At 26.8% G+C, this 16784-nt stretch overlaps 2 protein-coding genes across 5 annotated transcripts in view; both read right to left on the reverse strand.

Moving 5' to 3' along the window:
• LOC100166313 overlaps nt 1–6066 on the reverse strand; it is a 13938-nt gene extending 7872 nt beyond the window's left edge. The window contains exons 1-6 of one of the 4 annotated variants that reach the window (XM_016800276.1): nt 5646–6066; nt 5209–5291; nt 4912–5079; nt 3568–3982; nt 3203–3462; nt 2882–3043 (exon numbers count right to left, since the gene is read on the reverse strand). In XM_016800276.1, the coding sequence (XP_016655765.1) occupies nt 2882–3043; nt 3203–3462; nt 3568–3982; nt 4912–5079; nt 5209–5282 (1079 nt within the window). In that variant the 5' untranslated portion in view covers nt 5283–5291; nt 5646–6066. Of the gene's footprint in view, nt 1–2881; nt 3044–3202; nt 3463–3567; nt 3983–4911; nt 5080–5208; nt 5292–5451 lie in introns of all 4 variants that reach the window. The other 3 variants (XM_016800277.2, XM_016800278.2, XM_008191820.2) reach the window with 3 other exon arrangements.
• A 3057-nt stretch (nt 6067–9123) lies between these two features.
• On the reverse strand, nt 9124–12433 carry LOC100164285 (coiled-coil domain-containing protein 85C). The gene is made up of 8 exons (XM_001944856.5): nt 12244–12433; nt 11832–12075; nt 11598–11739; nt 11270–11527; nt 10974–11199; nt 10734–10897; nt 9864–10004; nt 9124–9800 (listed from the first exon to the last, which is right to left on the reverse strand). Exons 2-8 carry the CDS (start codon nt 11990–11992, stop codon nt 9771–9773), a joined length of 1122 nt encoding a protein of 373 aa, XP_001944891.1. The 5' UTR covers nt 11993–12075; nt 12244–12433; the 3' UTR covers nt 9124–9770.
• Between the last annotated feature and the right edge of the window lie 4351 nt (nt 12434–16784).

Below are 16784 nucleotides of genomic sequence, written 5' to 3' on the forward strand. Positions count from 1 at the left end.
TTATCGTGTATAGAAAATGGAAATATAAACATCAGTCAAAATTTCATGTATCCATGGTCATTTTTTTTAAAGTTACACCAAAAACCAAAATCGATTTCTCGAAAATAGATTTGCGTAAAAATTCCCGTTTTTCATTAATTTTTCTTTGTTTTTCCCGGCGCTTTTGAAAACTACTGGGAAATTTAAATTTTGACCTCCCCAATGCACCAACGATATTCACTTTCTGATCGAACAAGATACTGAAGTTGAAAATCGTAGCATTATTTCGACTACTTATCGTGTACACACACAAAAAAAATAAAAAAATAAAAAAACACACATCATTATAAAATCAATACATTCATCGTTCCACTCAGAATCTAAAATGTCAACGTGTGTATAAAATATAATTATATGCTCCAAAAATGTCATATAATAATATTTTTTAATTACAATGAAATAACTAAAATTGTTATTCATAGATTTAATATGTAATATCGTCCAAATTTGAACTTAAAATGCCTATAAAAAATAACTATTAATATATTTTTTAAATTGTTTGGTTACAGTATGAACTATTTATGAGAATCGTTGTTTTAAATTTTTAATACTTAGCTATAAAAATTCAATATTTTATAATTTTTTAACTGCAAAATAATTTGAATATTTTCATGATTTTCCTACATTTTGTCAACATCTGAACATAAAATGCTTATAAAAAAAATGTTGCCAATGGATATTTAATATTTCTTAACTGCCATTATAATTCATTACTACTATTACGATGAGCTTTGTATTACATTTTCAAGCTTTTTGAAGCAACGATAAAATTGTACTGACATTCACAGAATAAAAAACTAAAAATTTTTAAATGTCTATAAATAACTCAAAACGAAATGATCTAAATTATAAAATATTATTAGTTTTTGAATAACGACAAAATATGAAAAACGTTGTAGCTACCTATAAAAGGGTTTGTTAATTTACAGGTGAATATCCAATTTCTAGCTTCAAAAGCTCGTAAAAATTAATATGGCTTTTCGGGAAACTTTTTTTTCGTTAACTGTAGGAAAACTTAAGGAGAATCTTGTATTAAATTTTAAAATTGAGATATAAATAGAAACATTTTTTATGAATTTCTAAAACAAAATAATTTGCCAATTTTCGTGATTTTGATGAATTCAACTAAACTCATACATTTTTTTTGCGGATTTACGCTCAATTTTTTTTCAATTTCCACTAACATCAACATTTTCAAGTTTTTTCACCAACTGAAAAATGTTGGATTAACAAAGTTAAAAAAAAACCAATAAAACTAGAAATTTTCTTATGCCTATAAATAGCTCAAATATAGATTTGCAAAAATTTCAAAAATTTTATGGTGCATAGAAATTGCTAATATAAACATTCAGTCAAAATGTCATCTTTATAAGGTATAATTCTTAAAAACTGGTTTTGCGTAAAAATCTGAATTAGTCCTTAATATTGTGCCTGTTTCGTCCCAAGTAACAATTAGATTCACTTCCCTACTAGAAAAGATGCTGTTGAAGAAAATTGAAACATATTTACTGTCTAAAAATTTGATGAGAAACACAAAAAAAAAAACTTCACACATCATTGTAAAATCTTAAATAAATACTCAGAATCCAAAATGTTATTGGTTTAAACAATGTTTAAGGTAAAAATAATTGTGAAAATCTTAAATGTAAAATTAATATGAAAATAAAATATGTTCCAACATTTTTTCAGTATAGTAAATGAAAAAATGATTTATAATCAAATCTTTAAGTTAAATAATTGCCAATTTTAAATAAATACACACAAATTTATTTCAAAAAATATACTTATATACTAAATTAAAATCCTTTCTCTATTTCTTTATTTCTTCATGTTTAAACTATACAATATTGTAATAATTAATTATTTTTCGTACTCTAGGGCTCTTTGACATATAAATATTTAAATAAATAACGATCACGAATCATGATTTATAATATTATACTCATGGGCGAACTGGCTACTGGCTAGGGTGGCGAATGTGCAAACTCCACTTGGGCCTGTCGACAATTTGGGCCTATAACTTATAAATATTTTATTATTAGGCCAAAATTGTGCCGAATTTTCTGTTTACCCGAGGCTGATTTCTATTTGTCCCTGAATATACTAGATATTAATAATAATTATTCATTGATTAAAGTGAACACATAAACATTTATAGAATTATTGCAAGTATTATAGAATTCACAGAAAAATTAATATGGATTGAATTGAATTTGCAAAAAATTAAATTTTCATGGTACTCTGGTAAATAAAAATCTAAGTGTAATATCAAAGTTGACAATGAAATCAAAGTTACCCCATTCTACAGTATTTATAAAATTAAATAATATATACGTTAACAAATCAATAGAATCTTTCATGTCAAAAAAAAAATCCTTATTATTATACTTATTCAAACGAAAGGAAATACTACACGTAGTCAAAAAAAAAAACATTGAAAAAAATATCAGCAAGTGGTTAAATCTAGAGCTCAGAATCTATTTTTCTAATGATATACGATTTCTTTCTAAAATAATACTACACTACCCCACACCAAGATGAGCAAAGCAAGAATAGTTATCTGTGAAAAAACATTTTAATTAAAAATAAATTAAAATAGTGCCCAACACCAGATGGATTTAGTATTCTGTTTGGTTTTTACTTGATGTTTAGATTTGAGTTCTTAGTATATTAGTTTAATGATTTCTGTTAATAGGTATCTCTATTATTGTTCCAGCAGTACATATTTTCAAATAGAAAATATTTAAATAATTTTAATGTTGATTAACATTCAATTATGTAAAAATAAAACTGTCAAGATTTTTAGTGTGTCAAATTACAAATGTATTAAATAGATATGTACCGTGGTATATAAGGGTATGAATTTGATCGATTTAAATTCTGATTATATGAAGTACTTGGGCGAGGCTGATATGAATGTGATCTGTTAAATTGACGAGGACTTTTAGTTATCCACTCATCTAGGTGATCAGATACTTTTCGTTTTAATCTGTGCTTTGAGTGCCTGTAAACATAGTATTTCGGAAAGTTGTTTGGATTTTTTTTTATCACCATGCGATTAGTAGCAGTATACTATAGATAAATTATGTTAATTTTATTTAAACCAGAATAGATGGAATAAAAAAAAGCAAATTATTATTCAATAAATATGATTGTAATTTACTCATCAACAGTAGAATTAGGGTTTGTAAGAATAGCATCTGTAGAAGTAGAATTAGAGTTTGTAGAATTAGTATTAGTAGAAATATTCAGTTCTGGAACATGATCCAAGTACAAAATAGGTTTTTTTGTATCACAATTAGTTAATGCATGAGACTTCTTCATTGACCCCTTTCTTGGTTTCATAATGCCATCGCAATCAATTAGTTTTAAAGTTTTATCAAAACATATCCTTATTTCAGCCAATAGTTGTTCCTTTGAATCCTATAAAAAAAATTAACCTCATAATTTTTAAATTTACTATTAAAATTATTAGGGGTGATCATTAATTATAGAAATAATTTTTATGCACAATAACTATAAACTTACATGTTTGGTTTCACATTCAATCCATGCATTTGTTTTCAAAACAGACTTAACTGCTTTCCAATAATCATCTACATGGAATGTACTATTTATTTTTATATTACTTTTGTCTAAAACGTCCCTCATATTGTACTTCTCAGACCATTCAATTCCTTGATAGAAGTATTTAAATTCTGAGTCTAAGGCTGGTAGTGTTACGGCACATGTACCATGTTTTTCCCATTCGTGAAAATAAATACTTTCTTTTTTATGCGATGTATCAACGGTTGTAGAATTTCCTTCAGTAGTATTACTAGGTGGAATCTCTATATCTGTCCAATATTGATTTAATTTATCTTTTATACCATAAATAGAAGCAGGATTAAACACCAAAGATTTGTTACAAAATCCTGGACCGACCGTTCCAAGTTTTGTAGGCCTAAAAAAAACAAAATTAGATTTTAAACATTGATTACCGGTGTTACATTAAATGTGTTGGTTTAATAATGTTTTTCTTTTACTAGTTTAAGTACTAGGAAAAAACTACCAATAACTGTAGAAAAATGTTCAGCAAACATGGTTGGGTGCTATGTTTACAAAATATTTTAAATGCAATAATCTCGGCAATAATACATTTTATTTTCATCGCTTTCATATTTATTCCCATAAACCAATTGTATCTTGTGCCGCTAAAAGGAATGAAGCAAAACAAAATTCAAACAGTTGAAAGATGGTAGGTTCAATAAATTAAGTCCAATTGTAATTTCAACCTCAATTTTAATTTAGTCCAAGATTAAATTTTAAATTTGTTGAATACATATTGTTCAAATATGAACTAAGAATACAAAAAAGAATTTAAAACTGCCCAAGCTCTTAATTGATTTATGGTGTATTTTTTTGACATTTCATATCTTAAGGCAAATATAAACAGTTTTTTTCTGAATACTTTTTATATTTTCTATAAACATTAAGGTATGGTGTAACAGGCTGTAATAGCTTGCCAATTTAGGAATGAGAGTCTTTCACTACTTTGTTTATCCCTTAACTTTGGTATTTGTATAGATCAAATCATCCCACCGTCTTAATAGGTACCTACGGATTTCTCAAAAATATAATTAAATTAAATATAGACATATAATTTGCAATTAATTAACCTAACCTAACCACTTAGGAAATTAAATAGGACAGAATTCTTTAGACCTAATATTCATTGCACATATATTTTTTGTAAAACATCATTGGATTTTAAGAAGTATTTTATAAAACTGTGTTTTGACTAATGCCATTGGGCATTTGCCTGACATCATTAAAGTATAAAATTAATTTAGTTTTCGCATACTAGAAATCAGAAATAAAAACTATACAAACCATATGCCATGAACAGTCCAAATATTCTTGTCGGATGGCAAGTTACATGTGTGCGCAGGATTACTCTTTTTCCACGAATAACATAATGTGTTTGGCCAAGTTTGTGTGAATATAAGTATATCCCAACTATTAGGATCTTTTGGAGGGCGTGGAGTTTTCATATTCAATCTGTAAGATAAACAAGATCATTTAAATATCTATACAATATTTGTGTAGTAAATTCATCAGGAGTGTATAAATGCATAATAACATAATTACCGATAATTACTATAATAATAACTATTAATTTATAATTACCCCAAGTACAGTGTACCAAGACCAAATGTCACTATGACTGCCGACAGCAGAGCTGTCCTCTTGCTCATTCCCATTTTGAGATGCTAAAATTAAAAAAAAAAAAATTAAATAATTAGGTAGTAAAATTGTTCATTTTTTAATAATAAGTAGATATATTTTCAATGTGTAACAATTAGTACAATATTTCGCGTGCCATGGAAATGTGTTGCGAAAAACCTGCCTAATAATTATACTTCCGCTTACATTGACTCACTCTTCAGACATATGGAACCATAGTAAAAAATAATTACCAATGGAGCAAAACAATTAAATGAAAGTACCTACCTACGGACCTTCGTCTACTAAAATATTGTGCGTCAAAATAATGATTAGCTATTAAAAGTAGTGTAACGAAAAAAACAAATAATATTACGTAAAACACTGTACTGAGAGCTCACCTGTTTTTAGCTCGATAACAATATTCGCCTGAATTATTACGATTTATCGGTATTCAGTGCGAAACTGCGAATCGAAACGACGCGTCGACGCGACACACGAACGCGACGTCTACGAACACACTGCACGAAGCACGAATGTCGGTCGGTCACGGCCCAACACTCACGGACGAATGACGTCAGATCGCGGCGATACAGTTTTTACCAGAGACCGCGATTCGCGAACTACCAGCAGCGAGCTACTGAGCTGCAGCCGTCCTCGCGAACAGCTCTTTATGTATTATATGAAAACGGTGCAATTGTGCACCACTGCAGTACAACAACTCTGTCATCTCTGTGTATCCGCTCTGACGTGCAGTGCAGTGTGGTGTTGCCGTACAAAATAATAATATTATGCCAAAATTCCAAAATATAGGCAATCTGGCAACGGCATTTTATTGATTTGTGCAAAATATTGTGCGTATACCAGTGCGTTACTACCGTGGTTACTGCTCCGTTTACACGGCCATATCATTATGATATTGTATAATATTATGTTTAAATTATGTATTTAATAATACTCAATGATAATACTTAATATGTAAATATTCGCAATATTACGGACGATTAAATAATTTTGTTTATGAATAAAGTAGGTATGTACCAAGCAGTGGAGTAGCCGGAGATTTCGTGGGAGGGGGGGGGGGGGAGCTATAGGTTTTTTATATAAAATATTGTTTTTAAATAGCTACTTAATGCTATAATAAACAAGATCAATGGAGTTGGAACCCGAGAGGTGTATAGGAATGCCGGAAAAAAAATTACTTGGAAAAAAAGTCCCCGGAAAATACTTACCAGGAAAAAATTTATTTACTCAATTCACTAATTGAGTTTTACATGTTATAGTATCTATATTATGTTATGGGTAGGTACTGATATCATTATATATTATAAATTACAAAAATTACACATTATAAATTTAATTACACTCAATTTTCTAGTTACGATACATATTATTACGTTTTATTTATTTTTGATTAACTACAAAATAATTTGCAATTAATGTTCGTGATTTTCAATAAGGTTGAACTTCAAATGCTTTTTAAAAAAAATCTGGCATATAATCTTTAATATTTTTAAGTTGCTATATTAACAAATGACGACAAACATTGTGCTAAATTTTCAACATTTTTGACCCGGATAAAACTTTTTTATCAACAATGTAACTATATAAGGATAACAGCTAAGAAAATTGAAAATGTCTAGTGTCTACCTATATATAACTAAAAAATAGTCGAAATATTTTTTGAAAATGTTATCATGATCTATATGATAGTATAAACATTTTGTGAAAATGTTAAATACCTATCTACGGTTTTTCGTTTTAGAATAATTACAACTTACAAGTTACAACAAAATAAGAAAATGGATCGATGAGAAATCGTTAGTTTAATGAATGTACCTAATCAATAGTACAAGTTCACAACACAAAGAAAAGAAATAATAAAACGAATAACATTTTAATTTTATGCATACATTTAATGATATAATATTAAGCATTAAGGCCAGTTATACGAGACAGTGATTAAATAAAAATAAAAGCTGACCTATAAAAGCTGACCTACAGCAATACCAATTGATATCAATACGTCGTAACTCATGATAATTACTAAATGAGGATGCTGTGTACAAAATTGACATTTCACCTTTCTGGTTAACTTATATTATATTTTGTAACTGTGTTTCAGTAATTCACACTAACTAATTATGATTAAATTATACAAATCGTCTAAACATCTCACACACACTATCATTTGAGTGTGTAAGTAATAACGCAAATAATTGTATTTTATACATTTTCGCATAAATTAACGACACACCTATTAATCTAAATTTGTATTTAAACTTTGAAGTGTTCTAAAACATACATTCTGTCGAAAGAATCTACCTTGGACAGTAATGCTTTTTAATTTTTAGTCCATAGTCTATACTGTATAAACTATAATCTATTTTATGGTACAACCAAAAAATAGTTTTTATATTTTAAAAGTAACAACGAGTCCTCAATTTGTAAAGTAAATCATACATCATAACTAAAAACAGCATTACCTTCAATAAAAAATAAATAGTTTCTATTTCGATTTTACATAAAACTTATTATTTTTGATTAGCACATAAATTATTTGGACACAAACATACAAACCCAGTCAACATATTATATACAAATATTATGAGTTTTAAATAATATGTGAATATAAACACCAAATTACCTATTTTATATGAAGAAATTTGGTGTTTAATTAAGATTTTTATTTAACTAAAAAGTTATGCACCAATTGCGTTTAAAATTCTGTATTGTTACCTGGGATAATGTCATAATGGTAGATGGAAATTGAAATTAAATAACAATTAGATAAAATATATATTAAATGTTATTTATAAACACAAATACAACTTTATTGAATAAATAATATAGTATAATATGTTTCCATTATATTTTTCAACTTTAGTTAACATGAGATTAAATATTTTGTATCAATTATAACAAAATATATCCATTTTAATACTGTAAATGGCAAGAAACAATATAATAATACAAAATTTTGTATTTAAAATAAATATATAAAATAGAATAATAAATAAACAATATGAAATTAAAACATAAAAGAATTTAAAATTAAAATTCAGTAAATTAATTACAAAAGATCTTAATTAATAATTAGTATTAACAATCAAAATAGTAAATAAGTACTGATTAAAAAAGATTTATAATCATTTTTTAAAACAAGTAAAATCCAAAAGTCATAAATATTTTAATTATTTGTAGTTTAAAACAAACTAAAATTAATAGGATCATAAATAATTTATAAACGTTATCTTAATTTAATGTGCAAATTTTAATAAAAAATATATGGAAAAAATTTGTTTTTAAACGTGTAATGGCAATATAATATGTAGGTACAATAAAAATTATACATAACATTGGTATATTCAAAGTTTTAACAAATTATTTTGATTGTTTTTAATATTTTCAATGTGGGTAGTGTTACAAGTGGTGAGTATAAGAATTTATCAAGTATTTATAAAAAATGTTAAACTTAGATATTTAGTACCATTTCAAAACCAAAAATTTTTTTTAAATATATTATTTTGAAAATACAAACAGGAATCACTTTTTGAAATCAATTTTAAATAGTTAATTAATATGAAATGTTTACTTTTACTATTGTGGTTCTCTTTTAATGTAAATTTATCATTAATATTATGCTTATTATTATATGAAAAAATTAAATGTTTTCTTTCAAAATGTAATATAAGTACATAACAATTTTTTATTTGTATTCTTTTTATTCTTATCCTTATATTAGTATATTACTATTTAATTATAATATATATACAATTTTTTTTAAAATAACCAACAATTAGTAATTTTATTTAAATTTTAGTAAATATAACATTTAGTGTCAGAACAGAAATTGTTAAAATTGTAATTCATACAAAATCTCTATTCAGTAATGGATTTATTTTGAAAAAGGAAACTGATTTTTGGTGGTCTTGTTAATCAGTCAATGAATTGAATAGATAAAATGTTATATACTTCACAAAATGTAATCAATTATGAAAAGCATTTGAACATTATAAAATGTACTATAAATAATAAAATAAAATTAAGTATTAGAGTAGTTAAATCATCTATTCAATTTGTATAGTGTTTAAGAGAAAATTAAATAATTTAATGTTATTTATTACTTAATACAAATCGTATTAATAATATTAATCTAAGTACTACTAGTTTAAACCTAATCTAGTATCAATTATATAGATGAATTTTAACTTTGAAATATGTATATAATATGAAATATATGATTAAAACCAAAAATGTACAAATTATATAAAAAAAAAAACTACTTTTTGTTAGATAAAATTATAAAAATACAAGATAGGATTGATATTTAAGTTTTTGTTACAAAATACTTCACTTAACAACATTTAATAGTACATGTATTATTGTATTAAATATTAATACTAAATAATAAAAATTATTTTAAAAACCATAAAAGCTTAATCTCAATTAAATGATTTTGATCATAGTTATTACTTATTATGAATCCAAGATATTAATCCACTGTGGCAATGTCTTGCAAATTATTAAGCATCTTCCAGTTTTCGCCATACCACCTACAAATATTTAAAATTAATTTTTGTAGATAATTGTATTTATTAATAAATTTGACTTATTACATTGCACATTTCTCTAAGTAACGCCTTTTCTTCATCTTCCATATCTACACCACTACAGGTCTCATCACCTTTGCCTTCTAATTGTTCACGTAGCTCCAATACTTGAAGTGCAGTCAAAACCGATTCAGGATGTGTCATTTTCTATGGTAAACATAAAATAAAAACAACTTAAATTATTTGGAAAACAACTAAATTAAAAATATCTATAACTGTTTAATAAATTAAAATTACAACAAGAATTAATAATGTAGGATTTTAAGATGGAACAAAATTAAAATTGAATATTAAAAAAAAACTCAATCATAAGGAGAAAAATCATATACATAGAGCTAACTAATCAATTTTTAATTTCCATTAAATTTAATTATATTAAACCAACTACTTAAAAAATAAAGTTTTTTTCGAAAATTTCAGAATAGACTGAATTTATTTTCTTAATACTGTCCAGTAACCATTTGATATATATAACTTGCATGATTTCATCCTTATATTTTATAATAAATTATTTGTAGGTACTTAAATATTAGTAAATATTTTTAAATATTTAAAAATGTTATCATGTCTATAACAAATGCTAGCGTGAATATATTTTAGTGAAAGTTAAAAGTGTGTATGATTATTAATTCTTTCTGAATGACACAAAAACAAAATTTGATTCTATAAAAAACCTGTTGCGTACTGTTTTTTTTATTAGTTTTCATAAATTATTAAATCATATATTAAACAAATTGTTTAGTATGAAGCCCTTAACATTTTGGAGATAAAAACAAATAATCTGCTTCAAAACGTGATAATATACACAAAGTTAAACAATTATCTTTATAAGACAAAACATTCTTTGCTCCGCGCAGAATCTAAAACACAACTTACCGGAAAAGAACCATCAGTATTCCAGTTATTGATTTTTTGATCAATTTTTTCTTCTTGTATCATCTTTTTAGATAGTTTAGTTTTTTCTTCTTCTAACTCTTTAACCTTGGCTTCAAGTTGTCTAATATAATTCAATGATCTTTGATCTGGAGGTAAATTTTGATCTATAACAATAAATACATATTTTATATTACACCTATAAGCTATAATAATGTAATAATAATTATCTATATTGCCAACCATTTGACTGATGTAATTGTCTATGATATGAGCCTTGACTCTGATTACCAGTTATCATATTTTCATCAGCATTTGTCGAAGAGCTACTTCCATCACCTTCATCTCTTCTATGCAGTTCTTCAGGTATATTTCCAGAACCTGTAGAATTTCCACAAACTCTACATATAGAGTTGTCCCTTAATCTGTTCGGACCACTTCGTTCTTCATCCAAGTATAAACATAACTCCTAATACACAAAATTATAAATTAATTTTTTGATACATAGCAAATAGTTAGTTTACTATAAAGAAAAAAACCTTAAGTTCGATGTTGTCTTCAATGAGATGCTGCTGTTTGGCCTCAAGATGTCTTAATTTCACCTGATATGCAGCAACTTCTTGTCTCATAACAGAAGCTGTATATCTTCCAAATCTCTGCCATTCTCTTGCTAGTTTTCGTCCTTTTTGTCTATCATCATCCAAAAAGCAACATAAATCTCGTAACTCTTGATTTTCGTCATTCAGTCTTTGATTCACTTCTTTTAAGCTATTGATTTCTGACATCAACTGCCCTACCTTAAACAATTTATTTTGGAAATTAAAAAATTCTACTTTTATGGAATGATAGAAACAAAGTGAAACTAACCTGATCTGGGGATATTTTGTTTGAATTGTCCGAATCTATTTTTCGTACAAACTTCAGCATATCCGATGGTTGCTCTCCAGGCAAAGTTCTATATCTATGATTTTCGGCAGTATTAGCATATGGCTTTTCACCTTGTTGCCTCCTACAATAATTACCATACTCACAATATTACCATATTTAAGAATTTGATCATTACGTTTTCAATAAATATAATGTTTTACTATTTATTTGTACCTGTCAATATTGGTTGGCGGATAATTGCTTAGTTGTACATTATATTGACGATTAGGACTTGGTGGTGGTTGATACTTAGGTGGTATTACCACATTTTGTTTCTGGCTGATTGCAGTGTTTTGGCCATTGTAATTTTTTGGTAGTCCACTAACACAAGACATTATAAAACATCTATGTACGAATGGACATGTTAGACTACATAAATAATAATGCGATCATGTGAAACAATCCACACCGGTTAGGTCTAAAACAAAAATATATAATAACAATTATAAGCAATCTTCTTAAGATAATTTACACGTTTAGTCATTAAATAAATTTTAAAAGAGAAACCATTAGAAAGTGGTATATTTTTTTTGTGTATTGAATGGTTGGTTACAATATATATGGTGAATAAGTATGAGATACATACACGACTAGACAAAACAATTCCGACCGTACATAAACAATTATTTGTGATCACATCAAAATTAAAATATTTAATATAATATTATGCTTAATAATGTTCAATATGCAAAGAGCGAAAGTTTATCATTTTAAAGAAAAATACCAACACGACACAATGAACGATAAAGTAGGTAAATAAACTCGATAATAAACGAAATTATTATTGGTACAAGGAAAAAACTAAAAAGTGATAGCAGGTAGCAACCTGTTTGGTGTTTACTAAAAATTCTTAGGACAACCTGTCGTGTTGTTCTATACGGTGGTAACGAACAGGTTCCCCTTCTTCGGTTTTTTTTTTTAGTTCAGAATTTGCCACCACTACAGCAGCTGATAAAGCGCTACAAAGTACAAGACAAATCAAGAGCAAGGCATGGATTTAAACCAAATCACTTAATAAACAATTTTAAATACTAAAATATAGCCAACAGGACATAGGTATCTACCTAAGGAAAATACAAATAGCTATAATTGTGGTATTGTGGTATTGTCTATTGTATATAATAGTCAATAGATATATATTTATCATTTATTAATATTTTATGTAATTATGTTTCATTAGTTTTATGAGTTATAACTTATGACGAAGATTATGATTTATGACATAGGAATATTGGGATGCATTTTGGCGCAATATGTTTGAATTAAACTAGAAATTAAAAGTCTGGCACTATCTCCAAAATATGAATTGATAAGTGAGTTCTGATAGTTCTGAGCATTATCTAGGGTAATTATCTTATATTATCTTTATTCATGCCGAGGTTTATGCTAAGAACCAACACGTTTATGCTTTCCATAAATTCCAATCCATCTCCATTATCCGCCAACTACTGTCGAATATTGGGATGTCCTGGATGTGGTTGGTGGTCAATTGTCAATGGCAAACGGCAGTATAATAGTATAATATTATGGCACATTGGCACTCGATTACCCGAACGAAATATTACCACAGGATAGAAGAAATCTATTCTGCGATATTACACTTAAACAACACATTCCTGCTGAACGAATATCTGTGATTGGAAATCAAGTGGCTGCGTGTGGCACAGAAATCGTCCCCGTCAATATTAAGATAGGACGTTTGGTTTCCCGGTATTTTAAATTATAATGTAAATTTAAATCGCAATTTTATTTTTTATTTAAATCATTTTTATAAAACGTAATATGTCAGTAATAAAAATTTCAAATATTATAAAATATATTACCAATGCGCAATACAATTTTCATGAGTCAAATTAAATTTTTAAAAATTATAGCACGCTACTCGATATTGTTCCCATACAAGGAAAATCTATGAATCATAAATATATTTTTGTTAATAAATAATAAGTATAACCACGGCAACGAAAACCTTACGAAAAACCGGTCAAAAACAAAAACGTGTGTCCAACTCAAAAACATATTTATGTTAATATTTTATAATATAAGAAAACTAAAATAATACACAGGTAGGTACAGTACAAAATAATACATTTACATATTTATTTATTATTAATTCAAAAGCTATTTTAGTTCATAAACATATAAACCAAAGACCATAGTCTTAAACATAAAACATTGACAAAACATAAACACAATAAAGAAGGTGGACTAAAGTGTGTGCCACTTTGCTGCATATTAGGTGTCTTGTAACTGTAATGGATGTGATCACTGTAATGGTTGTGTTAAATTTGAATTCAACGATAAAAATTATTATCTATAATAAACGATTCTGATGGATGACGGTCAGTCAGCCTATATTATAGTAGTTTTTTTTTAAATTACAAAAAATACCTAACTAAAATAAATAAATATCTAATTTTGAACTTCAAACACTCATCAAACTATATTTGACTTTTCGGTAAACTTTTAGATTCTGAGTGGAACGATGAACGTATTGATTTTACAATGACGTGTGTTTTTATATATTTTTTTATTTTTTAAAATTTTTTTTTTGTTTCTGTTCATCACCTTTTAGGACAGTAAAAGTGCTTGGATTTTCTTCAACAGTATCTTTTCTGATAGGTAGGAAAGTGAATCTAGTTGGTACTTTGGGGGGTCAAAATTAGTCAATGGTCAAAATGGTCAATATTAAACGTGCCTTGAAAAACAAAAGAAAAATTAAGGAAAAACGGGAATTTTTACGCAAAATCTACTTTGGTTTTTGGTGTACCTACCTTTAAAACGAATGACTGTAGATACATGACATTTTCACTGGTTGTTTATATTTCCATTTTCTATACATAATAAATTTTTCAAAATATTTTGATTTATTTTGAACTGTTCACCGATAATTTCAGTTTCCAATTTAATCAGTTTTTTTTTTTTTATGAATGTCAATAAAACTTTATTTGTTGAGTAAAAATATTTGAAAATTTAATACAAAGCTACTACTATATTGTTACAATGAAATTTGAAAAATATTAAAAATCCTTAGTCACAGTTTTTTTTTTATTAGCATTTAAAGTTAAAAAATTGACAAAATATGGGAAAATCACGAAAATTACCTAATTATTTTGAGTTTATAATTTGTAAAAATTTTTCTTTTTAGAACTAAGATTTTAAAATGTAATACAAGATTCCTTATAGGATAATCTACCTTTATCAAAAAAAAATGTCTATAAGAAACTCAAATTAAATTTTTATGAGCGTTTGAAATTTATATTTGTACAGCATTTGATATTCACTCGATTTTTTACGTAACGATTTTCTTATTTTGTTGTAATTAAAAAACGAATGACTGTAGAAACTTGAAAATTTCACTGAATGTTTATATTAGCATTTTATATATACGATAAAATTTTTAAAATAATTTGACTCTTTTTGAGCTGTTTACGGACATTGTAAAATTTTAGTTTACTAATTTTAGTTGTTTTGTTGTGATTGTATAATATTATTCCGTATTCGTGGGTACTTGAAACTTCTAAAGTATACTATTATATACCTATGATAGTACCACGATTTGTTGTTGATGTATGACGCGTTACCTAATAGATATTGTGATACGATTAATTTGGAATTTATTATAGGTACCTACTTCAGGTCAATTATTTTTTTTTAATACCATAGATAAGTATATAATATGTCTTATACCTAGACTGACATACCGTCTCCGCTCAGAATCATTTTTCTTATACAATGATATTATATCATTGAATTCAAATTTAATACCATCCATTATACAGTGACCCACTTGTAACCTACTGTACAGCAGAGCGACATCCACTTACCCACCTTTTTTTCAAAATGTTTTCTGAACAAACGTATTTGAAATGATAATTTTTATTTGAAAAAAGTTTTAATTGTCCGATGCTACTCCGGTTATAGGTATAGGTAAAAAAAATCATTTTATAACTATTATTTAATTTATTTCTTATGAATTATCATAATAATAGAATACACTTAATTTATAGATTAATAATTGTGGAAGAAGGAAAACTCGAAGAAGCAGGAATAGCAGGATTGTAAATAAATTTATTATAATACCTTTTTTTAAAAAAAAATATTTAATGAACTAATAAACAATTTTAATACTTTTTTTGTAATAGTACCTTGTTTTAAAACCCATTTTCAATGCTTTTTTTGGAAGATTTAGATAGCTCTATTGCTTTTTTTTTAGTGCTGTTCTTTAGTTTTTCATTACTTTAATATCCGTACTCTAGTAATGACAGTCGGCAGACACAAAAAAAAACACACATTTTAAAATTAATACATTCATTGTTCCGCTCAGAATCTATAAAAATTTGGATTTAAAACTTTGGTAAAGATTTCTATATTACTGCTGCTAAATCGGTTTTTTCCTATTATACATTAATACTAGTGAAAACAATTTTATATTTTTATCACACGAACACAATAATATAGGTTCTTTTGGGTACCTTTGATTATCCGATTGCCGAAAATAATATTAAGGAGCCTCGCTTTGGCATTGATTTAAGGAGAACCGTTTAGGCAATTTCTAATTTGGTCGTCGCCACCCGAGATCTATAGTATGTGTTAGTCGTAAAGGATTATTAGTGTTCAATGTGTGACGTCTATGCGGGCCAATTGTAGCGGTACAAAGGTCTCCTACACGCACTCGCACACACGTCAATATGTAATATTTTTATCATGAAAAAATGTTTATTTTCACTCAAACATACGATTCTAATTCCAACAATACGTCGCAACGATTACCTCGACTTGCATTCTGACAAAATATTCTTTTTTTCCACAACATGTACGAGGGATCGATCTAGGCACACTTTAGATTCTGAGTGGAACGATGAATGTATTGATTTTACAATGATGTGTGTTTTTTTATTTTTTTTTTATTTTTGTGTCTGTCATCACGTTTTTAGGACAGTAAAAGTGCTTGGATTTTCTTCAACAGTACCTTTTCTGATAGGAAAGTGAATCTAGTTGGTACTTTGGGGGGGGTCAAAATTTTTCCAATAGTTTTCAAAAGCGCCGTAAAAAACAAAAGAAAAATTAACGAAAAACGGGAATTTTTACGCAAAATCTGTTTTCGAGAAAATCGATTTTGGTTTT

The sequence above is a fragment of the Acyrthosiphon pisum genome, chromosome A2, assembly GCF_005508785.2.
Source record: "Acyrthosiphon pisum isolate AL4f chromosome A2, pea_aphid_22Mar2018_4r6ur, whole genome shotgun sequence".
In the NCBI taxonomy this organism is placed as follows: Eukaryota; Metazoa; Arthropoda; class Insecta; order Hemiptera; family Aphididae; genus Acyrthosiphon; species Acyrthosiphon pisum.